Below are 27,093 nucleotides of genomic sequence, written 5' to 3'. Positions count from 1 at the left end.
TGAGTTGTTTTTTTTTTGTTTTTTTTTGTTCGCAGCGCGCCTCGGCTCGCTCCTCCCATCCCTCCTCGCTGCTCGCTGCTCTCCAATAAAGCGCTTTTTGTCCAGGGAGTCGGCACTTCGCTTCGGCGCATTCCTTGACGTGGAGGCTGGTGTACCTCTCCGTGGATTTCACGAGTTAATAGCTTTCCGTCCACACACAGAAAAGCCCAACTTTTAGATCCATTTTAAAGCTCACACGCGGATGAAGAGCCCAGTTTGTGGAGTTAACATCGGTGATCTGCTTCTTCTTGGACACAAGCGCGACACTGCGCTCCCAACCTCACATTCAAAGTGACGGGTAAGAGTTTCCTGCTTTACTAACTAAATAATAATAATAATAATAATAATAATAATAATAATAATAATAATGAATACGTTTTGACCGGTGCCGCTGTAGATGTAAGAAGCTGTAAGCACAACTGGGATTGGATAGAATATTATAAGCACGAACTCCATTATAATTTAAATTTAAAAGCTAAAGGGGTTTAATGCTTATTCTGGAAAAAATTTAAAACCTTAAACTTGAGTGACTTGCATTGTTTCTGTTATGATAAAAACATACTAAAACAATCCAGTGTTTTTGCTTTTCAACACTGATTTTAATGCACGTAAACCACAACATAAAGACCTGTAGCAAAGTAAAAAAAGAGGATGTATTTTTGTATGAAGCTGCCTGGATAGGCTACTCTGCTGTCGACTTTTTAATTTGAAGTTTATTGTTAGCTAATGGATCAGATTTTTTTTAAAAGGTAGAATTAAAGGCGCGTTCCTCTGCGTTTGGAGAAACGCGTAAAAACGCAAAGCCTTGCGCAAACGGAGCCGTCGGGGCGGTAATGAGGCGGGCTGGTGTTGGACCGCAAGACGCCGTGCAGCACGCAGGGACCGAGCCGAGTGTCTGGACCGCACCGAGCTCAGCTCACCACAGAGGATGGCTGTTTTTGGAACTGCGCGAAGGGGAGAGTCCCACAGCATAAAATCCAACAGGACACTCACTGGCCTCTATAAAACCACAGAGGTCAAAACATTTAAAGCCTGTGCATCTATTGTTGGTCATTTTAGGGCTCAAAACAAATAAAAGTGAGCAGAAAAGTCTGTCTTTCCTGTGATTAAACGTCCATCAGAAGAAAAACAAATAGGCATAAATATATATTTTGCATGGCCCTATTACAGCCATATGCCACTCTACAACATTAAATATGTCCATCACTGCTACCAGTACAGCAACAATTAGATTAGATCATTTTTTTAAATATAACTCAAAACAGGCACAAGTTCCCAAAGCTGCTGAATCTGCAGCAGCTTAGCGACTCGGCTTTCAGCTGAGGGCCTTTCAGTGCAGGAGCAAGATGAATGAAGTAGTTGCTTGAATGTGAGGAAAAAGTAAACACAGACATGAGACAAATGTCAGTTTCCTCCAGCAAGCGTGCAGCAGAGCTGTGAGGTCAAATTCCTGCAAGATTAAATCTCTGAGTGACCTGCACCAGCTTTAAACCAACATACAATATTAAGTGATGTGACTCGACATGTTTAGACAAACCTCTGTTCACTAAAAGTCAAGATACATGTAACTGTCATCTTTATTTCCTCCTAACTTTCCGAACTGTTTGCCAACATAAACACAAACTGTTCACACTAGACTTTTAAAAAATATTTTACAACAAAAATTATCACAGTAAAACATCACCAGGCTAATAAATTAACTAATTGTGTGTGCCATAAGAACAGTCTTCTACAATGCTCTCATTTTTTCATCAGATTAGCATCGTTTCTCCTGTGGCTCCCAGTCAGACCCACCAACCCACCAACACTTTCCTGGGGGCAAACATGCAGACCAAACTGCTCCAATAGCACCGCTAACAACCCATTACTGGGGAACTGCTTGTTTTATCCCCATGTGATACCTCACAGACCGTCATTATGCCATAAAAGAAGCTACTCTGTCATTGACAGCATGTAATTGTTGCGATCTGGTAATATATTAAGCTACCAGACATAACGGAGCAGCCACAGGAGGCCAATTATCCCTCACTAATGTGGAGAAACTTTAGGCTACAGATGGACACAGCAGCACAAAAGAGTGATTGATGCTATAAAGAATGCAGAAGTGTGCCAGAAGAGTTCTTTTTTCCCTAGTCTTCTTTAGTGTCTTACTTTGCTCTCAGCAAACTGTTAGTGAAGTTACTTGCTGACACTCAAACTCCTCACTGCTAAGAGACTAAGTGAAAGAAGTCTGAAAGGGTGAATAGTTTAGGTGAATATTAAAGACCTAGAGTCCTTGAAGGAATCCATATTGCCCACCATCATTCATGTCAGAGATTTAGACTAAGATCTTTTTATAATGAGAAATAGCAAAGTTGTAGTTGTTTTGGTCAAACCTTGAAAATAGGTGTTGTGAATGACTCTCAGATTCTAGTTTTAGCTCAATATCTGTAAAATTGATAAAGTTATAGCCTTTTTTGTGTGGGCTAATGTTGATTCATTGTGGCAATTCACTCCAAACATTATTCAGTTGTAGATAAACGACTCTCAGTTACAACTATACTAAATCTTAGCACTGTATCTTTAAAATTGATGGATTTAAAATCATTTTGTGCTTTGTAGGATCAGCGGCTGTGCCAGTTATCTTGAATGTAATCAGTTGCAGGCGTAAATTCACCGATTACTCTCTGAAGTTTCATTAAAATCCATCAAGTGCTTTACAAGAGAAGGCTAATTCTAAAGACAAACACACACAGACGCACACATGGACACGGGCAAAGACCTCACCGCCTTCGCTGGCGGGCAATAATGAGACAAATAAACAAAATGAGTAAAATTACTTCTGTATCTCAAGCACAAGTGATGCAAATCACAGCTTGTCAAAATATTTGCTGTATAAAACGTGTGCTAGTGCGAACATCAAGGGAATCAGACGCTGTAATGCACAATGGGTGGATTATTTTGCGGCGTCTGTGTGTGGCCGGAGAGCAGACTAAGCAGAAGAAGCCCTCTGTCAAAGAATCTGGTTTAAACAATTAGACACAGACCTGCTCTCACACAGTGTGTGACAGGGATGTTGTGAAATAACACCAATTGTTCAGAGCTGGTTATATTGTGTCAGTGTGTCCTTTTATCTATTATTATTCTTTTTGTTTTGTTTAGTTGTTTTTTGTTTTTTTTTTACAAAATCAAGGCTGGCATTTCATTATCTGTGCCAAAGAGCTCGGGAGGAAAAGAGCACTGATGTCTAAATTCTCTACAGACCACGATTATGATGACAGTTCATTTGTTTTTTTTAAAAAGGACTAGAAAATAAAGTTTTATCGCAGTTCCGATGAGGTTATAATTGACTGCAACACAAATCTTACTTCCTTAAAACTGTCAGGGTCTCTCAGAGCTTAGTTTTACACCAATTAGAGGGAGTGCCTGAAGCATTCAACCCTCTATCTCAGAGGGATTAGAGGGTTAAAAGTCAGGTGCTGAGGCAAGGAGGCCTGGGGGGGGGGGTGGAGGAGAGGAGCTATATTGGAAGTTGGAAGTAGGAAACAGAGGACAAGAGTGGGGCACACTCTCAGGAAGCATGGAGAGGGGATTCAAAGCGGCAGAAACATGTTTGTGTGTGTGTGCTTCCTTAGGACCACGTGAAAGTGAGAAAAAAATTCAAGAAATCCTTCTTGTGTCACAATTTAAGTCAAATCTGCTCCCCCTCCCCGCACAGGGTGGCACAGCAGAGGGGTGTGTTGTCATCTCTGGTTGACAACTCAAAGCTGGAGCTGCTCCTTATAAGAGGCGTCTGGAATAAAACCTCTAGCTTCAAAGGCCTCAAACATCAATGCTGAACCGGCGGTATGCTGAGGCAAACCCCAGCCCGTACGCCTGCCAAGCCAAATTGAAGAAGAGCTTGCCGATGCAGCCAAATGATGCGTTCAGAAGAACCACTTCAAAACCTTGCATAAATACACACACACACACACCCACATGCACACACACGTGAAGTAATCTGAGGGCTTCAGAGTGACCCGGTTTAAGCCCAAATGCCAAACTAAATTCTGTCACACATATGCTTGTTGAAGTCATGTTGAACAGGTTTAAAGGTAATCACAAAGTATGAAACCTTATCTATACAATAATTTTCTCATATTAATGGTCAGTGTCTCCCTATGCACAATTTGTGAACCGGTGTCAACTACCCTGTGTGTTTGTTTACCTACGGAAGCAGGTGAAGTGACTGAAAATAGGTCATCATTGGAAAAGTCATTTGGGATTGAGAAGTCCGACAATTCTGATGTATGGGTACGCATTTACAATCAGATTTGTTGAGTAAAGTATGCATATAAATAGATATGTTAGGCTGAAATGGAAAACTTATTGGTCTAGAAGAAGTTTTGCGTGTGTTTGGATGTGACTCTTACATTTCCACAAAAACATTTTCTTTGAGATTGTACAGTCAGTCTGATTCTGCCGTATTTGTTTTACCTACACAGTCTAAATCCATCCTAATGTAGGTTAATCATGTGTCTCAAGCTTCCATGCTTTGTTTACATTGAATGCATACCCACATTTTAGAATTGTATATCAATATAGCTGGAAAACTACTGGAGAAAACTCTTTCAAACTGCACTGTTTGATAAAGTTCAGGATAACAGTTTCATGTTTGATTTCATACTTTGAAATAAGTAGCTTTAACACCAACACTGTGAAGCTTTACATTTGACTATAACTCAGGTTAGATGGAAAATCTGCACAGATCTAAAAAATCCCCCAAATTCTTGTGAAGTAATAAGAGACAGAGGCAGAAGGAGGATGTTCCATTCCCCTAAAACACCACAAATTGCTGCATTTTAGTGGGTCTGTAAAAAAAAAAAAAAAAAACAACTCTTAATCTAAGGTTGTAATTACTTCTGGCCAGCACTGTAATTAGGAGATGAGCCTTGAACTAGATCTAACTGGGTACAAGCAAAGCAAAGATGCACACACCCACCCACACACACACAGCTACACTGTTTGATCAAAACCAGAATTGCAGAAGACAACTTTGTCCTTGAGTTGGTCATTAAAAAGTTGTAAATATTAGACAATTGAGGCCAGTAGTTAACTCTTAATGGCTGTGTCCAAAATGTTGGATGTCACAGAAAGCTGCATCGTCTTCATGCTTTCATGTGGGCTGACATTCGGAGCTGCTCTCTCTCATTACATCTTGTTCTCTGCTGCGCTTTTTCTTAACATCCATTTCAGCCTCATCTCATGCGACACAAATAGTGGCGCTATCTGCTGCTGTCCTCAGAGTTAGAGAAGCCAGACGCAGCTTCAGAATAAAAAAAAAATCAGCGTGTATAGGTTTATCTGAATGCCACCAGGGATCAAGCTGAAACCTAATCACTCAACGTTGCAATCAGCAGACGAGCGCTGTGAAAAAAGTTCTCAATGTCAGTTGTGATTACAAAATCGAAGCTGTCTGTACATGACTGAAACAACATACTTTTCCTGTTTCTTTCAAAGAAAAAGCTCTCTAGTTGCACCCAAACCCTTTAATTTATACAGAAATATATATAAAAATGTCTTATGTGGTTAAATTTGACAGACACAGCTTAACCAATAAAAAACTACAATATTGTTTCAGCTCCTTCCAGACACTGCTGTAAAAACCAAACAATAAACTGCACTTAAGTCAACGCATACACACTGTTAATGTGTATGTGTTGACTTAAATGTGTGACCACCTTCACGCTCGTCATCCTGTTGTGTTGCCACACGGACGGCTGGCGCTCAGCATGCTCCTGCACACAGCTGGAATCTGACCAATTAACAGGAAAAACACTTCCTGTTTTGCTTGTGGGGAATTAACAGTGCATGAATGCATGGCTGATATCCAGCTAAGAGGTGAGAGGAGTAAGTTGGAAATGATTTGATTAATAGATGCAACTGCTGTGTTTCTTCCAGGTTAAAAATACCTGAAGAGGAAGAGAAGAGCAGGAGTGGATAAAGAAGCATCTTGCCAGGGTGAGTGGAACATTATTGTAAATAAAAACTGACAGGTTTATAACTAATCTGTCAGTTGAAGTAAGATGTGGCCCGTCATCTTAATACAAACATATGCTTAACATTAGCAATACTTTGTACTTTAATCCAGAATAAAAAACAAACTGTGAATAATGTTAAATTTCTACAGAAGCATATTAATACACTTTTTGAATAGTTGCAACTAGATTCCAAAAGTCTTCGTTTTGACAGTTTTTACTGCAATGACTCCAAGACTCTGCTTTCCTAAGAGTCTCTCCACACGACTCTGAGGCTGTTAACAAGACTGGCAGGAAAACAAGAGCAGCTCCTATAATACACACGTCACAGTGATACAGACATGCTGTATAGGGTTTCAGACAAAAAGAAAAAAACAAACAGAAATTTGAGGAAGTTCCTGAAATGCTTGAGATACCCATCATTCAATCAACTTAATTTAAGGTTGATGGCTAAAGCTGCAGAATGCTTTTGTAACCAGTCAGGGATTTTTATTACCCTGCAAAGGCAACGGCTATAATGTTTTTACCCATGTCTGTGAGTGTTTGTTTGTTTATAGTGTTAACGAAAAGAACTCACACAAAGTCATCATTGGATATGTCTCTACAACTGATGAACATTAGTAGTAATTCCTATTTAAGATAGCTGACACAGCTAAGCAACTTAGCAAAAGCAAAAATGGCTTTAACTCAGTCCACAGATACTAAGATAAAATTTGACATGTTAGTAGCGAGAATCATCCTCAAAACATACTTCAGGTACTAACAGACCAAAGAAGACATCTTAATATCCCATGAGATTGCACAAGGTTTGCCTAAAACAGCTATACATCTGTCCCTTCTCATCATAAGATGATCTTAGTTTACAATTCTTTCATGCAAGGCAGCTGGCAATGGGAATGCTAGGCCTTAAACTTTAGTATTTATAGTACTCGCACAGTATTGTTTGAATGTTTGAGAAGTGTTTGACTTTGCTTGGATCCAGTGTGTTTTTAGAATGAAGTCCTTCAAAAAGAACAAAAAAGCAAGTTAACTTTAATATTTGTTCTAAAAGTCGTGACTTTAGAATTTTGTTTTAAAAAGTAAATGAAACAGACCGTGCTTTTGTTAATTGGCTGTCAGTTCATGACTGATCCTCTGTTTAACTTGACACACCCCTCCTGACCCCCTCAACCTCCGTCCTGCCTCTGAGTTGCGTTAGTTATCAATGAGCTGTGACAGAGACTGTGTGGACTTGTAGAGACAAACCCCCCCCCCACACACACACACCCCAACAGTTGCTGTGGGCCTCTGGACACACATCTTGCTAATTGCCTTCCTCCTCCTTTCAGTCCATCTCTCCTGAGTCCTGCCCTCCACAGGAAAAACAAAGAAAAGAAAAATCAACAGTAACAACAAAAAAGAAAGAGTCGTGAAGTTTTCCTGTTATTGATTTTCAGCTGAAACTTGTGCCCACATTCCTCAGATTTTGTGCGCTGCGTTTCTGCTCCCTGTAAATTATTTGCAATGCAGGCAATGCTTCAGTGTCAGCACCGAGTCTCTGCTTAAAGAGTTTTGACATCAAAGCTTGCGGAGACTTTCATGAATTACAACACACTCTGCGCATCTTTCACACATCTTTTTCCAGATGTCTTACTGTACTTGTGCAATAATCTGCAACATGACGAGAATGAATGTAAACACACGATGAGTTTCTAAATCATACTTTTAAGTGAAATCCACATTCCTTATTGATGTCCCTCACAGCTCAGGATCAGTGAATAATTGTCGGTTAATGGTAATATTTCAACCTCAAAACAAACATGAAAGAGCAAACAAGGGTGTTCCAAGATATTTGCATACTGTGGCTCTACCGCAGGCTTGTACAAACTCATCAACAGCGGAGTATTAAGTTAGACCACACGTGTGTGTGCAAACAGGCAGGTGTACACACTGCTTGCTGCCTTACGACCCAAGAATCTGCTTCTCTCACTTAAAGAAATATACAGCGACGAGAACAAACAAACGGCTCTTCCTGCAGATGAAATACAATTCGCTGCCAACAAAGCATCATTTATTTCTTCTGCCTTGAATGTGTGACAAACACATCATGTGTACTGAAGGATCTGGGTCAATAACTGAACAAAGAGGCACTATCTCTCTTTATCTGGTGAACAGGCTTGAATATTTAGCCAGCATGAAGGAGTTCTTAAAGGACAACAGTGATGAGTTTCTGTGGTTTAGGTTCAAATTACATATACTTTATATCACTTTAGGTTCATATCATAAAACCTTTGCTGTACTTATAGAAGTTTAGAAGAGTATCTTTAAGCAATTATGAACTAGCTTCCATTTGATATAAAAAAATTAACAACAGTAGCAGATCATTTGAAAAAATCTGCAGTTTTGATGGTCTGCTATAAAAAAGTAAGATTGAATTCTTCAGGTGTGAACTGTTTCTGTACAGACAACCCGAGAGAAGTAAGCCCATGTGTTTATTTGTCTATTTCTATGGCCTTGCTTCCCTTCGCCTTCATTTTGTTTGGGCTAACTTTAAAGAACCATCAGGCAGTGAACACACCTGCTGGAGGCAAACTGTAAAAAGTCAGCAATGACACCTTAATGGATTGTTGCTGACAGAGGTCTTTACACTCCACAGGAAGGCAGGCTCACCTGTTCAGCCAGATGTTGGCACAGGCAGAAAAGGCAGGTAAAAACGATAATAATGGGGCTCACAGCTTGTCATGTATCTGATAAACTGGCAGTTAAGGTTTGAATCATTATTAAAAACAAATTAATAGCGTTCCCTACTGACGTAAATTATTTCAATAGATGTGTCTGAGAAGGCATTCTGAGTAGCTGAACGCACCGATTTTAATAAACGAGAAAACATTTTGGTTCAGAAGGTGACACCAAGAGTACCTCAGGCCATGGACAAAAGGTATGTTAGCGTTGGCGGTGGAGTAAACTGCACCGCCTGACTGCAGGCTTGCCAGCAAACTTCCCCCCAGTGCTGGCGCGAGACCAGCACAGGCAGCAGTTTCACAATAAATTCCTTTGTGACATTGTAATCAGCACCAGCAATCTCCAGTTCACATTTATCTTGTGTGTGTGGCACATGTCTGAGTTTTTTCTAAGGAAAAAGCTGCAGGGCACAGTGACAAGAAAAATCTTAAACAGTAAGTCTTAGAGAAGGAGGCGGGGCGGGGTTGGGGGCCTGAAAAACAGGTACAATGCCTGCCTTTAAATGAAGGTTTTGATGCATAAAACACAACTGCTGCCATATTTAAGTTCACAACATTGTTTTTTTTATTGCCACTGACGACTGAATGTGTGCAGACCTCAATTTGCCACTCGCTCAACAACATGGATGATTAAAATCAACATAGATCCCCGCTAAAAACTAAACATCAGCTGATATTTTCAGGTGTGCCCTGACCTTAAATATACGCACACACTCAACTATAAAAGTCCTTGTTCAAATGATCAACAAGTGTCTAATGTTGAAATGTATTTAATAAACCAAACAACCTCATGCTTCCCTGTCAGAATGACTGATTACTATCGCACCAGCTATGAGCTCTCTTGAGCCTAATGAACCCTTTGAACGAGGCCTTTTCGTAGGTGGAGCAGACGTGCTTTTAGTAGAATTCAGTCTTGCTCCTGTCATGAACAAACCTGAGAGAGAAAAAAATGGAATGTCAAAAACAGCAAAGAGAAAGAGATATTTATATGTCACTTGTCAGCAGACTGAGGTGCTCCTGTTAAAACAAATGGAACTTCTTGGAATCCAGAGCAGATAGCCAGTAAAGGTAACGAGCAACTTCAAATGTAGCGCAAAGATGGAAAAACAAACAAGCAGACGGATAATGTGCGAGTGGTTCATCATTGAGTTCGTGTGACACTATTTGTTTAACCAGGACAGTCACCCTGCCAGTCAGTCGGTCTGACTGGCATGCAGGGAGCCTGCTTGCCGCCTGACTCACACACCCTCTGATGCATTTTGAACCCTTACACAGCGCCGTTGCAACAAAATGGGGTAAAACGGTGTCAAAACCAAGTTATGTGCAAAGAATGACACAATCCTTCATCTTTTAATAAAATACAGAACAACAGAGATAGTGGAGGATTGTACTATTATGGTAATTTTCTTTTAAATTCTTTTTTGATCCCTATGGATGACTCCTGTTCTGTTGGTAATTAATCGAGAATAGATAAAGTATTAGAACTGAAGAATTTCTATCAGTAAAATGAAGGTGTAGAGTATGAAGAACATGCATGGTGTATAACATCAGGTAGATACCCAGTAGACAAATTAACATTGTGGTCATGCTACAGGTGGAATGAATGTCATTCAGGAAGGCCGAGTGTCGGCGTGCAAATGTAACTGTAGGCTTGTGGCTGACTCATAAAACTGGTTCATCCAGCCACTTTTAAGCCCCAAACATACACACAGCACAAACAATGTCCTGCCCCTGTCCCTGCAGGTCCTCTCAAGTGGTTTGAGTACTGTGAAAGCAGTTTTCTTTGAATTGCCTCATTCTGCCTGAGACCTGTTTGCTTTCCTTGTCCATACTAACTGCAAAGCACTTGGGAAACGGAGCCAAAAAGCACAATAAAGTTTTGACTATGGGAGAAGGCGTGGATAGTTAGATACAGGATATGAAGGTATGAACCAATGGTTGGAGAGAGGCCAGCCTTGTGACACTATGATGTCATATCTACTGTTTCCTGGCGATGTAGAGCTTTTGGACTCAGAAGGCTGTGACCTCTACAGTGTTGTGGTTTGTTATTGTGTCTGACTGAAAAAAATGAGCATGAGATGTGAGGCACAAGACTGACAAAAGCTGCGGGTGTAAACACCACTTTGAGAAAATGGATCAAAGGACAGGTTGTCAGTGGTGCACTGGAATCCTCTTTCTTTGTGTAATATGAGAGTGTCTTGTGGTGAAGGTCCTGGGCAGATGTGCAGATCTATGAAAGAAAGGTGACTGTGAGTTTATGTCCTCAAAGGGTCAAAGGGCAGGGTAAGCTGTCGTTTCTGAGGCAAAACAAGTGGACACTGTGCAGGAACTAAGAGAAAAAGCAAGAAAGAAAGAGAGAGAGAAAGCAAGAAAGAAAGAACAAAAGCAAGATTCAATCTCAGCTCCACCATTCTGACTTCTGTCTTGTGTGCCTTTATAAAAACAGAATCAGATATAGCATCTACTGAACCATCTGTCATACCCTTCAGAATCAAAACTAAAGGAAATGGCCCACAATTACTTTTGGAACTTGCATTTCCTGACCTCTATGCTCCTAAGCTTGAAAGTAGACTGCAGACGTTCTGTTGCAAACAGCACGGTCTGGTTTTGGTCCCCCTATCTTTTTGGCATGAGTCGTATCATTTACTCAGACACACTCCAGAGGTTTAGGGTTTCGTGTTGCCCCGGAGGACTGGATAAAGCACCTGTTGTGGAGATGGGGAATAGCAAGACTCAGGTGGATATGATTGTAACTGGAGCTGGGTGTGTACCCGTGTCGAACAGGGCCTGTATCTTTGTCGTCTGGGTCACAGCTATAACAAAAGACAAAGAATACGGAGCAGTGGAAACACTAATCTGAGCCTAACCTCTGACCCCAGGGACTCGCTCCATAACTTGCTTGCCTGTGGGCTTTTCTGTCTTTTGAACTGAGGCTATCTGGTCAGATGAATAGCAGTTTCACTTTGAGGTTACTTTTGAAACTCTTGGGCTAATATTTTGTACTTATTTAGAAGATGAAAATGTGCTAAAATACTTGCTTTTACCAGAAAACACTGAGTTGTCCTGAGCTTTGTTTTAGTGCAGCCAATGTGAACAGTTTTAGTGAGTTTTACCATGCATCTACCCTTATATTAACCCTGCTCTGTAAATTATGTTCTTTTTTTTCATGTCCTCCAGCTGCAAGCTCTAATGGTATTGCTCTACTATGTCCTTATAACAGACAAAGCCCAAACTATAAATCTTGACATGAAAAGAACTGCCTAATTGGGACATGCACAGGAAGCTAAAAAAAAAGGGAAAGTGGACTAAAGTTGGAGCGTTGGAGACAAAAGGCTGCCCAAAAGTGACTCCATAAAGTGGTTTTTGGTGTTAATTATATAGACAACCCCTTGTAACATCATTTAGTGCTAGTTGATGTAGAGTGGATGTAGCCATAACAAAGTCTTTTTTTGTGGTTAGACTGAAATTAGGTGGAAGTTTTGTTTGTAGCACATTGCCGAACTACTAACCCTCTTCCTAATGCCTTTTCTTTACCACTACAGAGAAGAGCAGTCATTTATTGGCTTCAAGATGAGTTATATCAGTGACAGTCATTGTAAAACTGTCATTATTTTTATATAATACAGTTCATCTCATCATAATCTTTATCTTCTATCCACTTGATTGACCATGATGTAACTGCTACTCTTGTATAACATATTTAGGGTTTCATCTTTCTTTGTTATTTCACAAGGTTACCAGTGGCTTTAGTAAACCACAATTTTCATAGACTTTTGATCTGCTCATGTTAAATTTAGGGAAATATGTATTTTAGAGATTAGAGGACTATCTGTTTTCCAGTTATTCTGAGTATCCTAACCTTGTACAAGACAGCATTTAGTATGATTTGTTCTCTTCATGGATTCATGCTGTTTTATTTGCTCATCTAATACAGTCTGTCTGTTACATTCTGTAATGAGACATTACATAAAAGATAAATTAGTTCATGTCTTAAAAAGTATGCCTCTGTATTACATGTGTACCAGCAGATTTTTGTTAACGTGACTTTTTTATATGTATACCTGTGCCACATGTCTGCTGTCAGTTCTCTCCTCTGCTACTTCTTAAATAGTCTTTTCAGCTTTGGATAGTCTACAAAACTCTTGTTCTACCCTCCCAACTCCCAGTCTCTTGACCCTTTGGCATATTGACGGATAACTCCACTGGATTGCAAGTAACAAAATCCAGCTGGTGGCGCAGACATCACGGATGGTGGAAAAAGGATAGGACCGACAACAATGTAGATCATGCTTTAATGATCATGATCATCATGTATCATGAGCATTGTTCCCTTGGAAGATAAAGGACCCTGAAATAAAAGCTTCTTTAGTGCGAGTATGTACTCTGTAGTGTGCAGCCTTATCCCTTATTGTCAGTTGGCATCATGCACTCATTTTGTCTCTGGCCAGTTTGTCCACACCCTGCCATAGCCCCTCAGTGTTGGCCTTCAGCTCTGAGGACAAGGACTCTTGACCCTGAGGCTGCTAGGATTTAATTGCTGAAGTCCACTTCAATCTCCAAAAGCCAGGCCTCATTCAGTCTGGGCCCCTGCTGACAGAAACCTTGTCTTATCTCTGCTGTTCCCTTGGTTGTGTTTTCTTTTCCTCCTCATCCTAAAAAGTAGGGGGAATGGGATAACTGAGCTTGAGGAGAGGGGGAATTTGAGTATCTCGTATGCCTTTTTTATTGCTTCTTCTTCTTTCCAAATCATTGATCAAGTTTGTCTTTTAGCGTTGAACAAAAATGTTCTTCTGCCTTTTTCTGCAAAAGTGTTCTCACCATTTTCTTCCAGATACTCACCAACCACCATGTTTTATTCTAATATAATCCCAGACGTATACATGATATAGCAGATCTGGATTTTGTCCAATCCTTTTGTGTGTTTATAAACCCCCAAAAAGCTTCCTGTAAATGTTGAAATGCCAATGAGAGAGCCAAGCTCACTTTTTCAGACTCAGCTGCTGCCTGTCTAAGGAATGCTTCAAGTGCACAGGGGAGAGAAAAGGAAATTACAGCTCGAGAAAAGAGGAGGTAGGCAAAAGGGGAGGGGTATGACTCTATGAGCAGGATTACAAGTCTTTGTACTATCTTTCTCTGCTCTGCACCTCCACTCAAAGCAATCAGTCACCAGCACATTACAACTTGGATCCGCACAAAAATGATGCACCCAGCTGCATATTCTCTCAGCCACTCATCAGCACAAGTTGGTTGCTACCAAAGAGAGAGAAAGCAGTGGAACCTAACCTTTCAAGTTCCAGTTTAATCTAAAATCTGGCAGTGTTCATAGGCTCAGTCCCTCCCTGTCCACCTCCACCAAAGTTTCTCATCCACTGGGTTATCAGATGAGCCTGGCTCAGTTTGGAATGAGACACACTCAAATAAACATTCTGCCCCAGGGAAGCTACAGCAGAAATACCACAGTAGGTTTCTTAGAAAAATAGTCTCAGTTTTATCTCCATGGTGCACTCATTCCTCAGAGCTGCTTGATGTTTTTGTATATTTTGGCCTCTTTACCCAATTTTGACCCCAAATTGCTGAACAAAAGTAAGGTTTCTTTTGATTTTGAAATTTCCCTATTTCCAACAACATAGGATGCAAACTACTCAGATATTATACAAAATCTAAGGTTTCTCCTTTCAAAATACACCATGCTACTTAAACTTAAACACAGCACCCCCCCCCACACATGGTGGTATGAAAACCTGAGACAATCTGCATACTTTGCAACTGTTTGTTTTTCCTAACTCCTTTCAACTCTTGTTTATCATCCCAAATCTCTATTTTCTCTAAATCTTTAGACATAGGCAGTCAAGCTGCCACACTTTGTTTTCCCTTCTTTCATTCACACTTCCATCATTTCAGAGCCTCAATATATTGGAGACTAAGAATTTTGGCTGGAGTTTGTAGCTTAAGTGTATTTTAATGACTGCAATTATTTTATTCCCCCAAAAAGCAAACAAAATGTTCCTACTTTGGATTTTTTTCAAAGCTACAGAGGGTAAATTCTCTAGAACTTAGAGTTAGATGCAACTCTCCACCTCTGTTGCTTATTCAGCCATAGCCAGCTGCAAACCATTACTTTCAGATTCTGTCATTATGTTTTTCAACAAGATGTTTTATAAACAAATATGATTCTAAATTGGCTTTCTGCATGGTTTGCAAATTTTGGCTAGTGTTTTCATGCTGCTAGCAGGTGGGGTTTTTTTTTCGGAAAATGTGTGAGCTGCTTTGTTTAATCAAGCCCTGAAGTTAAGGTTGGCTTTATTGATGTGGCTAGACAAAAACTGTTTTGCCTTGCTAAAAAAAAAACCTGATATTTGACAACTGTATTTTTTCTTTTCTGCTAAACAGAAAAGAAAAAATACATTATAAATGCCATTCTTTCTTCCCTTCAAAGTCTGATACACTTTTTATTTTCTGTTTAAGATTAAAGTTGAGGGATGTCCTTTTTCAATAAAATGATTTTTTGTTTTATGTTTTAATAAAGTTTAAAGTTTTTTGACAAAATGGAAAAACAAATTAAAAAATACAGGAACATGATGTAATTTTCAGCAATTTATTTAAAAAGTTAAACAACTAAACAAATCAGGTATTGTATTAGTTATTTGCTGTTTTTAATAATTCATTATTAACAATAATAGAACAGAAATTATGAATAGATCTCTAACAAATATAAACACTGACCATAACATACACATGAACTGTAAACTAGCTGACTTACATAAATCTAACGCATTATTTACATGATCGTAAAAATTTACATATGAAAATATAATTTCAGGAAAAAGCAACATAGCACGGTCAGCAAAAACTCCTTAAAATTTCTGGTGAAATAGGCAAAATCTCCAGGTGAACAGCGTGAGAAGAGATTGTTCTGTTTGTAATACATTAGAGTAAAACTGTAGGTCCCACAAAGTTGGCTTCTACTTTAGATATTTTTGAAGCACAGAACAACTGTACCATTTAAGGCCTTAAAAAACTTCCTCCTGCATTCAACTTGGCAAACATACAGCACTTTAAAACAGGATGTCATAAACGTTAAGAGAGCCATTTAGACAAATAAGATACCCTAATTGCCCCAACTATCAAATATTATTAAACAAACATGACTGCAGAACATCAGGAGAATTTAAGTCACTTTGAGCTGAAAAATGTTTTTAATAATGAAGGAAAAATAAAACATGCATTTTCTACTGACACCTTGTCTAAAATGGAGCGATGAACAGATACGCGTTGCTTCTTCGCCCAAGGCCGTTTCGCTTGATAGCAGAGGATGATAGACTGCTGCTGACTCTTGTCTGCAGCTCGTTCTTCTTTATCTCCCCCTCATTTCTCTCTCCCTCTCCTATCTATCATCCTTTGAAGTAGTGTGCTGACACTTCACCATAGCATTTATTTTAAAAGACTTGGACTCAAGTGAAACGGCTTCAAACACAGTTACTAATCTTTTCTATGATCTGTTCTCATCAATATATTTCCTTCATCCTACAGTGGCAGAGACTCTTGTTTGACAAGTATTACAGGCCGTCAGTCTGGAAAACAATACGGAAATTGTGTGTTGTTTATCTAACATCTATAGGCGGGAAGGCAGTTCCAGATTATCAACTTTTTTCCCTCCAAGTTTGGAAAGCTAAAAGTAAATCATTCTCAGATGCTTTGCTACGTGCAGCATGGCACATGTACAACCAAAGAAGACACTGATTTCACAAAACTACAAAAAAGTATCTTCATTGTTACTCATTCAGTGTGGGCATTTGATTAATGGTTTTATAGGCTCTTAGGGGACAGGAAAAGCTGCAAAATCCCTCCATTTTTCATCTTATGTGTCACTTAATCTTACTTTTTACTTCCTCTGAATACAGCCCTATTGTTTCAGAAAACGTGAAAAAAAACTCTTTTTGATCACAGCTATGCACCTTTGATAGTAATCTCTTTCCATTAAATGGAGTAAAAACACTGAATTAATAAATGTCTTTAGTGGGTTTTGTAAACCTGTGTAAACCAAGAGTAACATCATGGTTTGTAAAATAAATTCTATGTTGGGCTGTATTGGTATTGGTCTTCTCGCAAAGACTGATTCTTTTAAACTTATGTAAGAAATTTCACATGGGTCTTAACAAGTGACAGAGGCATCAGTTTCATGTGTTGTACTGTTGTATCCTATTTACAGTCATAATATGTTTAGTATTTTTGAATAATGCTGTTAATTAAAATTGTTTTATTCTCTTGTTTTAGGTTGAGAATGGAGAGAGAAAGAGTCCACACAATGAAGATCTTACTGAGTCTGCTGATGCATTTTATGCTCCTCCTCCTCCTTCCTGGTGGCACGTTTTCCCATGATTGCCCAAAAGGCTGTTCCTGCGTGGGTACAGAATCCATTTTATGTTTTCAGAGACATTCCTCTACCTTTCCCAAAGGAGTGCACCCTTCCACACAAAGCCTCTATCTGTTCGCCAATGGGATCGAAGGCATTAAAGCTGAGGACTTTGATGGTCTAGTGAACTTAGAAATGCTGGACCTCAGTCAAAACAAACTGACCCATCTTCCTGATAGGGTGTTTGAGCCCTTGACATCTTTGAAAAACTTGGACTTGTCATCCAACCAGATCACCCACGTTTCAGAGAAATGCTTCCATGGTACAACACAGCTTGAACGCCTTTATTTATACAGTAACAGCATAAAGACCATCCATCCTGCAGCCTTTAATGGCTTAGACCGCTTGCTGGAACTCAAGCTGCAGGGTAACATGTTGACCTCCCTGTCTACCCTCTCAATGCCCCAACTACTGCTGCTGGACCTTCGTTTTAATGCCTTACCCTCGTTGGGTCCTTCAGACCTTCAAACTCCAAACCTAGAGTCCCTCAGATTGGGTGGTATGGGTCTCACCAGTCTGAATAAAGAGCTCATACTGGGTCTGAAGAATCTTCATGAGCTGGACATTTCAGGAAATCAACTCAAGTCGTTCCCTTCAGCACTAAAAGAGACCCCAGGACTGTATAACCTTAATCTGGCTGGGAATCCAATGGGTCCTCTTAAGGTTGAGGACCTGCAGAACCTTGCAGAGCTTTTAGAGTTGGACATAAGCAGTCTCAGTCTTCAGGGGCTACCTGAAGAGTTCACCCAACTCTTCCCCAACTTGAAAAAGCTCACAGTAGCAGAGAATCCATTTAACTGCCTTTGTAACTTAGCATGGTTCCCAGGATGGCTTAGAACCCAAGGCATCACACTGGAGAGAACAAGGGAGACACGCTGCCATTTTCCACCCATCAATGCTGGAAAGGTATTAGAACGACTGGAGCACAAAGATTTTGGGTGTCCAACAACAACTACAATTACCACCAGTACTGTCAAAACTACCACCACTACCCAGACTGTTCCTGTCACTACTTTCCCAACTACTACTAAAACTATTCAAGTCCCCAGAGTCAGTGACAACCCAACTGACAATAATGGTGATTCTCCCCTACCTCCTGCTCCTGCATCCACCAGTAGCAGCAGCAGGGACCCAGATGAGAAGCAGCATTTCTGTGCCAATAATATCTGTTTGAATGGAGGTACTTGTCATCTGAATCAGCATGGTCACGAAGAGTGTGCCTGTCCATATGGTACCACTGGAAGGTTGTGTGAAAGTCAAAACCATTTCCCACCTTCACCACCTGAAGCTGAATCATCCAGGGTAACTTTCATCACAGAGACACCGGACCTCAGCTCCCATCAAGCCACCCCAACTTCAATTTTGATAGACCTCCACCGGTACATTGAAATGCGGCCGAACATTCGTGGAATTCGTCTGACTTACAGCAATCTGTCAGGATCAGACCGCAGGCCAAATCAACTCAACCTCCCAGCATCCTACCCAGAATATAGACTTAGAGGTCTGAATCCTAACTCCACCTACGCTGTGTGTGTCAGTCCTTTAGGTGATCACAGTGGTGTAGAAAGCATCTGCATTGAGGCTCATACAGCTCCTTTAATCAAAGCACACACAAATGCACAATCTGAAATCCCAAAGCTTACCACTATGCTGGTGCCTGCAACTGCCATCATGCTACTGCTGGTACTGATAGCAATAGCAGTGGCAGCGGTATGCTATTTTCGCAGGAAGAGGGCCAAGGGCAACCTGGATCTAGACTGTGAGCCCTCCCAGCTAGAGTTGGATGGAGTTAAAGCTGGCCAAGACAATGGGGCGTTGCCTCACAAACAGCCCCAACTTATGATGCCTGAACCTGTTGTTCAAAATGGCAGTCTGGAATATGAGGTGTTGTTACTACAAGATCAGTGTATATCCAATAACAACATGTCTTTGCACAAGCCTTATCACTTTTGACAGTTGGATTTGATGATTCAAATCTAAAGGAGGATTTTTTTATTCTTTTGCTCTGTCCCTCCATGTGGAATACAAAAACTGGTGCTTGAAAGCAGAGGACACAAGATCAACCAACCAACTGGCAAAAGAGCAGCTGGACATGTAATGAACTCACAACCCTATGGTTGTCAAAAAAGACATTAAAAAGTATCAAACCGTTTGTTTGAATATTCATCTGTCCTGATGCTGGGACTGATGGTGTGTTGTCATAGGCTGAAAATTGGAGTTAGGACATACAATAAGCTCATGCTTTTCTTTGTGTGCACTCTTTGTGCATCAAAACAGACTTGTAGTGCCTCTCCCCATCACAAAAACCCAGGTAAACAATCTTAGCGGCTGTTTTTTTTTTTTTTTCTGCACGGTGAAAATCCTCAGTACTTACCCGAAGGGATCAGAATATGCTGTGAATGACCTTTAAGACTCAAAATGAAGTTCAGAGAACATAGCTGATGATTATATTGCTTTGTTTTGATAAAAAAATGTTTTGTATATATATATGTTTTTTTTGTTTCTTTGTATTTCCTTTAACTATGCAACATTGTGAATGTTAAAACCCTGATTCCACTTTTTGTGACTAACAGACAAAACAGCTGATTAAGATCTTTGAAGATTAAAACTCATTTGGTACCAGTAAAGTCAGTCAAAAGGCTTTGCCCCCAGAATATCAGACAGTCTAAGTAGATGTGAGTCTGGACTGAGTAAGACTAAATCCCCCTTTATCACTCTGAAGCCCTTGTCATGCTTTGCAAATACAAAAGAAAAAGGGAAGCATGATTACAACAAAGTACAGAGGGAAGCATTTGACTGAACCCCCTCTGATTTAGCGCACTGTCTTTCAGCCATTTTAAAGTTTGTCTTACAGTAAATACTCACAGTGATTACATAAAATCAAAGAGCTCTTCATTTACCCGCAAGGGAAACTGTGTTATCCCTCAGCTACAACTCAAACACTCAGCACACTTCATGGCCTGGCTGAAAACAAGCAAAGCAAATAGTGGATATGTATTATGTTTCATTTGAGTAAAAATAGCCCGCTTGATGACGTGCTATACACAATTTCTTCTTGGCAAAGGAGACCCAAGTTTTGCTTGCTTGAATCCAACCATACTATGTAAAAACCAGATGCACAACTATATAATGTTTGTACTCTTTTATAGAAGACAATGAGACTTGCAGAGATCCACTGGAAGATTATGAAAAAGACAGAGTGCTGAGATCCAAATCTGTGAATATGGCACAAGGAAGGAGCTACAATAATATTTTGTGTATATGTGTGTGTGTTTGTGTGTGTGTGTGTAAGATCAGTGTGGGGGTGTGCGTGTAGATCTTTCAACCTCTGTCAAAATGCAAGTTCTGTCTTGTGCAAAGATCTGCAGACATCAAGTTACTGTCATTCACTCCCTTAATATACCCACATGCCTCAGAGTGCTTAAAGCCCTAACAACTCTACCTGAGGGTAAATGCATCAAAGACACATCTGCCAATAGCTGTAAAGTTAGCTACAGTATTTCGGTGCACATTTTAAAGTTCAGTGCCAACAAAATGCCTTTAAACAAGAGATGCAACTGGAATATTTGTCTGTAAAATTCGAAAACATTGAGGATAACCAAAAGTATTTTCAGTGTGACTGTTAAATTTTCCCTGTTTATTTTGGGAAACCTTTTGTTAATTGTTTCTTTTTTATTTTGTGAACTTATTTGTATAAATGGAAAAAGTGATATTAACATTAAATGAATATCCAAAGTAACACTGTTTTGTTTGTATTTTTTTTGTTGTTGTTGCATTCAACATTTGCCTTAGGGTGGCAGTGGCTCAGGAGGTAGGGGTAACCGAACCATAGGGGTAACCAGAGTATTGCCGGATCGAGCCCTCGCTCCGTCAGTCTCAGCCTTGGGCAAGACACTTCACCTGCCTTGCCTACTGGTGGTGGTCAGAGGGTTCGGTGGCGCCGGTGTAATGGCAGCCTCACTTCTGTCAGCCTGCCCCAGGGCAGCTGTGGCTACAATGTAGCTTAGTGTGTGAATGTGAGGATGAATGGGTGAACTGATTGTAGTGTGAAGCGCTTTGGGGTCCTTGGACTAAAGCGTTATATAAGTGCAAGCCATTTACCATTAACGTCAAAGAGGTACAGGAAAGGTGAGAGTGTAGTGAATGTGTTTGTCTTTACCATCTCTGGTTGGTTATCACTTCGTAAGCGAGGGGACAAATCACAAGTTTCAGTCTTTTGATGTAATACTGTTGTGAGAATGTGATTTTTGTCTGTTGTGATGAGAGCCAAGTACAAAAAAGATCAACGCAAAGTTTCAAGTACAAGAATATCAGAGTCTCACTTTTCTTCATGTCTGACAAGTCATGTTTTGAGGTAAATGCTAGCACAGACAAGTCAGGGCTGGTAAATTATTCAAATAAATCAACTTAAAAAAAATAAAACATTACACACCAACAATCCAATTTTGTGCTTGTCAAAAAGCCTTGTAACCTCATTCTTAAAAAAACAGGCAATCAGCTCGTTCCTAAAACAGATTTGTCTTGCCTACAAACTCAGCAACAACTTTACAAGCAAACAATCAGTCACTTGCTGAGTGCTTGCCAGTTTTATGTTGGCGTCTTCCCTTCCTCTTCACTGTTAGCTGTTTTAGCCAATGTAACCGAAATGCAAAGGGCGATGAGGACAGACTGACTGTTACGAGTCACAGTTACAGACCACATCCAGACAGAAAAAGTGCACTGTGCGAGTCATTAGGGCACACTTTAGACAAGAGATTGCAGAACAGAAGCTGCAACAAATAAAATGCTGCTTTGATCAGAACACAATCCATTTGTTTCATCAGCTTCAACATAAATTTCACAAGAAATATGCAGTGTTAATGAACAAGGAAGCAGCCAAGAACGACATACAGAACCTGCCAACATGGCATATTGTTACATAACATTTACTATCACTATACATAAGCTAAAACTACAGGATTTTAAAAGCATCTATGTTAGAGAATGAAAGGCCTCCAATACTTAGGTAATAAAATTTTTAATTTCCTGCGGTGACAAGAAATTTAAAAAGAATTCTATAAAGCACGGGTTTTATTTATTTCAAGAGCATAAATCACTAAATGAGGCATAAATATTTACATATATTACATATTGTAAAACTGTTTATATGTTTCAGACAACAGAGGACAAAAGAAAAGTTATTTAACAAGAAAACATGAATTTGTTTTACAAGTTCCTTGAAAAAAACACTAGTTAAAGTTATAGTTAATTACAAATGTTGAAATGATTTAGGTTATAATGCTCAGCCATTTGATAATATAAACATGTTCATTTTTGTGGTAAAATGCTTCAGTAAAAGTTTAAAAAGTTATCCTGTTGGTTATGTTGAAGGATAACACCATGAGACTGAAATAGCATCTAAGAGAAATAAGAGCTGTTCACACTGGAACAGTGTTTAGTAAGTATGTATATCATTTAAGCCTTGTATCCACACAGAAACATCATTTTAGGAATCTGAAACTGTATTTAACAAATTAAAACAAAAACAAACAAAAAAGTCTTTGAGGGGACAGCCAAAGTGCAACTTTTTAAAAACATTGATGTCATAACCCCACTTCTAATCTATTCTATTACCTCAGGGTGTCCTCTTCTTCTTACTGTGTTTTCATTTTGCATCCAGTCTGCAAGCCTTAAGCTCATGTTCTGTGCCTTGTTTCCTGTTTTTGGTGTATTTTCATGGCACCTTATACTGGCCTGGCATGGCATAGATATGAGAGCATTTTAGGTTGTTTTTAGTGTTTCCTTGTGGGTAAAGACATTTTTAGAAACTATGCCATTTTTATTAGAACATTTTCAGAAACATAAAACCGAAAGATCATTCAAAAAATTTTGTTTTTGTTTTGTCAAGGCCTTAATACAAGAGCACATAATCACCAACATTGCAATTCCAAAGGCCAACCTGCAAACAGTGTTAACTAGAGCACCAATGTTTTTCGAAATTATTAGCCTCTCCTATAATTAAGAACACTCATATTAAAGTAGAATGTTGATTTAACAATGAATTACTTACTGCTCCAAACCAAATACATGAGTCTTGTTTGCAAACCCACATAATAAACCAGCTGACCACCCATGTGTTTTATAGGTAGGAAGCTGGTAGGGGATCAATGCAGGATGTAGCACATACACACACACACACACACACACACACACAAATACAAAAAAAACATGCATACATTAGCTCATAGCTTGGAGCTGTTGTGCAATGTCCCACATTAACAACTCAAACACATAAAACAGCGCCACTCCACTCATGCAGGCAGTGTTATTACAATTTTCTCAGAGCGGTAAAATCCCACTGATGTAACCTGGGAAATAATGCACCCAACTGGAAGTTTATACATTTTGTTGTTCTTTTCTTCCAGGATTTTTAATGAGTAGATTTCCCATTTGGGTAACCTCCAATGTCAGGTACAGAAAAGTTAGCATTGGTTCTGGTTGCATGACAAGCAGGTCCAATCCACATAAGGCCCAACAAACCATCCAAAGGACTTCAAGGATCTATTCCTAATGTTCTTCTTCTAGACACTTCATGTCACAAGATCTTTAGCCATGCTCTCACTGTTCTGATCTGTTTTGGCAGCAAATGGGATGAGGTGTACTCACTGAGAACTCTGGGAAACAAAAGGTTAAACAGAAGGTTTGGAGGCCAGGTGCATTTCTCAGATACAGGTTTTCTGCATATTTTATTGAAACAAGAAGAGTAATATTTATTTCTAATTTCACTGGCATATAAGGGGTCATAAATGTGTGTTTATTTTTGAACGAATGAATGATTTTTTATTTTCTAGCAGAAAAACAAATGAAGCGTGTTTTTTGGCTAACTTACAGACCTTTCTGTTTGAAAAGGAGTAGTTTGAAGTAAAACTTATATTTCCCTACCCCTTTCTCGCTTATGTATTGATCAGTATAATTCTAATTGTAATTATAAACCTGTAAATAATATTTAAAAAAAATTCTTTCAACAACAACAACAACAAAAAAGAAGTAAACACTGTAATAGTTTTACATTTTACTGTTATAGAAAAAAATCCACATGGAATCACTTAGATATTTTCCCCCCATTTTTTCTCCTAAATTTGTCTCCAGAATAAAGTGGAGGCAACCATGATCATTGTGTACAGGATCATCTCAGCTGCAGCTCTCAGTTTATCATCCAAATAACTTTTTTGTACCACTTTCTTCCTCTCACTTATTTTTCAAACAGCCGTCAAAGTGCAGCTGAGCTGACCCTTCAGTAGCCTCAAAGCCACCTCTGCAGGAAAGATTATTTATAGTTCGCACTTGGAGACAAGAAATTACTGCACAAAAATCACAACATCAAGCACTCAGCTCATTAAAAAGTACTAAAAATTGAATGATACTGAGGATAACTGCAGAAAAACAACTATGATGTAAAAGAGACAAGGCAGTTTTATTAAAATGTCTTTAAAAACTAAATTAAATGTTTAAGAGGAAGATTTTCTTTTGCCTTGAAATGTAATTAGTTTTTGTGATATTATTTTCTGATAAAAAAGTGGTAAATAGTAGCAAAAGAGCACAAAGGAAAAAAAGAGCTGAGTAAAGAAAAAAAAGCACACCAACACTTTGTTTTTGGAACCAAATTCCCTGGCTCAAGTTTTTGGCTGCCTGCTCGTTTCCCTAAAGTTTTCAGTAAATCTCTCCTGCCACACATTCCACCTTCCCTCCATCTAAATCTTTTTGAAGAACTAATAATGGATGAAGGGCGGTGTGCCACTGGTTCCTCTCATGGCATAACAGCTGCCAGTCCATGCCAGCAGATGTCCTGGATTGCTGCTCTGGCAAAAAAAAAAAAAAAAAAAACAGCAAGCAGGAAAAGAGGAGAAGTTGAGGAAAAAAAAAAAGAAAAACAGGAAAAGAAAGCAAAGGAAGAATTTGACTTTGGTTGGTTTCTGGAAACGTTCGTTGGCAGGCACACATGCAATTCATTTCATATGCTGCTCGGAAGATTATTAAATGTAAAAACAAATGCACTGCAGAGATTTTGTTCCAGCTTTTAATATGTGTCTTTTCAGTCATCTTCTTTCCTCTCAGCACAATACAGCTGGACATTTAATTTTTTTTTACTGGAAATGAATATCATGTGTAATGTATAATAAAGGGTAATGATGGCTGTAAATTTATATCAACTTGAGTCTGTGGTATGGGTGTCCCAGTTTTTTATGATGTACAGAGAGGTCAAAAGGGTTGTTTGGCCATTCAAACAGAGATTTTACAGAGGCATGTGTCAAATGAAGGGGTAAGAGCTGCAGTAGCAAAGAAACTCACAAATTTAAGTATTTTCCATACATCCATTTTCATTTTTCGTGGTCAGGTTGCGAAGGCAACATGTTTAGAAGGAAAACCCAGACATTCTTCTCCCCAGAGACACTCTGCAACTCTATCTGGGGGGATCCCAAGGCATTCTTAAACCAAAGAGGACACATAATCCCTCTAGCGAGGTTTAGGTCTGTCTCAGAATCTCCTAGTAAGGCGTGCCTAGAAAACCTCCAAAGGGAGGTGCCCAGAAGCATCCTAATCAGATGTTCAAACCACCTCAGCTAACTCCTGTAGATGTGGAGGAGCAGCAGCTTCACTATGAGCTCCCTGTGGATGACAGAGCTCCTCACTTACCTGAAGGCCAGCTTATGGAGAAAGCCCATTTTAGTGTGTCTGTATCCAAAATATTGTTTATTTGGTCAGAATTCACACCTCATGAGGGCTGGAATATAGATAGACCAGTAAATCAAGAACTTTGCCTTTCAGATAAGCTCCTTCTTCACCACTAATGGACCAACGCCCTCACTACTGTTGACGAGGCTTCAGTCGAGCTCCTGCTCTATCCTACCATCACTTGGGAACTACAATCTCAGATACTTGAACTCCTCCACTCAAGACTTGACCTATACACCAAGCTTTGTTTAGATCATTAATTTTTGGTTGTACAATTATTTGCATGTTTTTATATTTCCCCTTGCAGAATTCAACACAAGTGAATGAAAGAATAAAAATATCAGCTAAAATGTCTCCAATACACTGAAACTAAAGACAAATTCAAACTTGACAGTTATAGCTTAAATAAAACAATGTTAATGCAACTCTAAAATTCTGAATAACACTGTAACAAACTGTGCACATCAAACAGGCAAACAGGTGGGTCTAAGTAACCTTCCAAACAAACCCAATCTGTTGTGTTTGTAATATGACCACAGGATAAACCTAATATAAAGTATTTAACTGTTTAATCTTAAGCTTGTTTTTTCTCTAAATTCAGGATCTTTGCTGCTCATTAAAGTCTGTTGTGGCATCCCACATGACCATATAATTCAACAAGCACATTTAGGCCAACACATTATACAGACTTTATTAAGTTCAAGGAACTTCCAAAGCAATAAAATTGCTTTGGAAGTTCCTTGAACTAAATAAAGTGACCCTATCAGGATCTATCCATCTGTCTTTTATTAGGAATTTTTACCCCCAAAAAGGGTATCTACAAGCTGAATAAAACACATTAAAGCAAGCTGCGTTCTATATATTTTCACTTATATTTTACAAGTCACCAAAACAATAAAATCTTAGTATAAACATAAATGAAGAAACCAAATGGAGGAGGATAATCTACCAAATGTTGTAAAATAAGAAGGAGAGGATGGAAGGAATTAGATGAAATTAAAGAGGTGGAGTGATGATGAAATGTGAGGAGAGATGAGGGGGGAAGGGTGCTGTGGCAGGCTGAGTCCAAGCAGGGCCACGTGCACTGATAAGTTTATCTCTTTGGAAACATCCCGATGAGAGGCACTGAGGTTGTCGAGGTGTTGAGTAGGTGTGTGTGTGTGTGTGTGTGAGTGAGTGTGCATATACAAACAGCAGAGAAATTAAAAAGCAC

The 27,093-nt window shown here is 39.3% G+C and overlaps 2 protein-coding genes across 3 annotated transcripts in view; one reads left to right on the top strand and one right to left on the bottom strand.

The window, feature by feature from the left end:
* LOC108247640 (mitochondrial import inner membrane translocase subunit TIM16) overlaps window positions 1-27,093 on the bottom strand; it is a 99,395-nt gene that overhangs the window by 25,614 nt on the left and 46,688 nt on the right. The gene's annotated exons all lie outside the window — the stretch shown is intronic.
* On the top strand, window positions 86-20,907 carry vasnb (vasorin b). The gene is made up of 3 exons (XM_017435937.3): window positions 86-337; window positions 5,959-6,018; window positions 17,030-20,907. The coding sequence occupies exon 3, from the start codon at window positions 17,037-17,039 to the stop codon at window positions 19,119-19,121; it is 2,085 nt and encodes a 694-aa protein (XP_017291426.1). The 5' UTR covers window positions 86-337; window positions 5,959-6,018; window positions 17,030-17,036; the 3' UTR covers window positions 19,122-20,907.

Source organism: Kryptolebias marmoratus, linkage group LG12, assembly GCF_001649575.2.
Source record: "Kryptolebias marmoratus isolate JLee-2015 linkage group LG12, ASM164957v2, whole genome shotgun sequence".
In the NCBI taxonomy this organism is placed as follows: Eukaryota; Metazoa; Chordata; class Actinopteri; order Cyprinodontiformes; family Rivulidae; genus Kryptolebias; species Kryptolebias marmoratus.
This window is presented reverse-complemented; position numbering and strand designations above follow the sequence as displayed.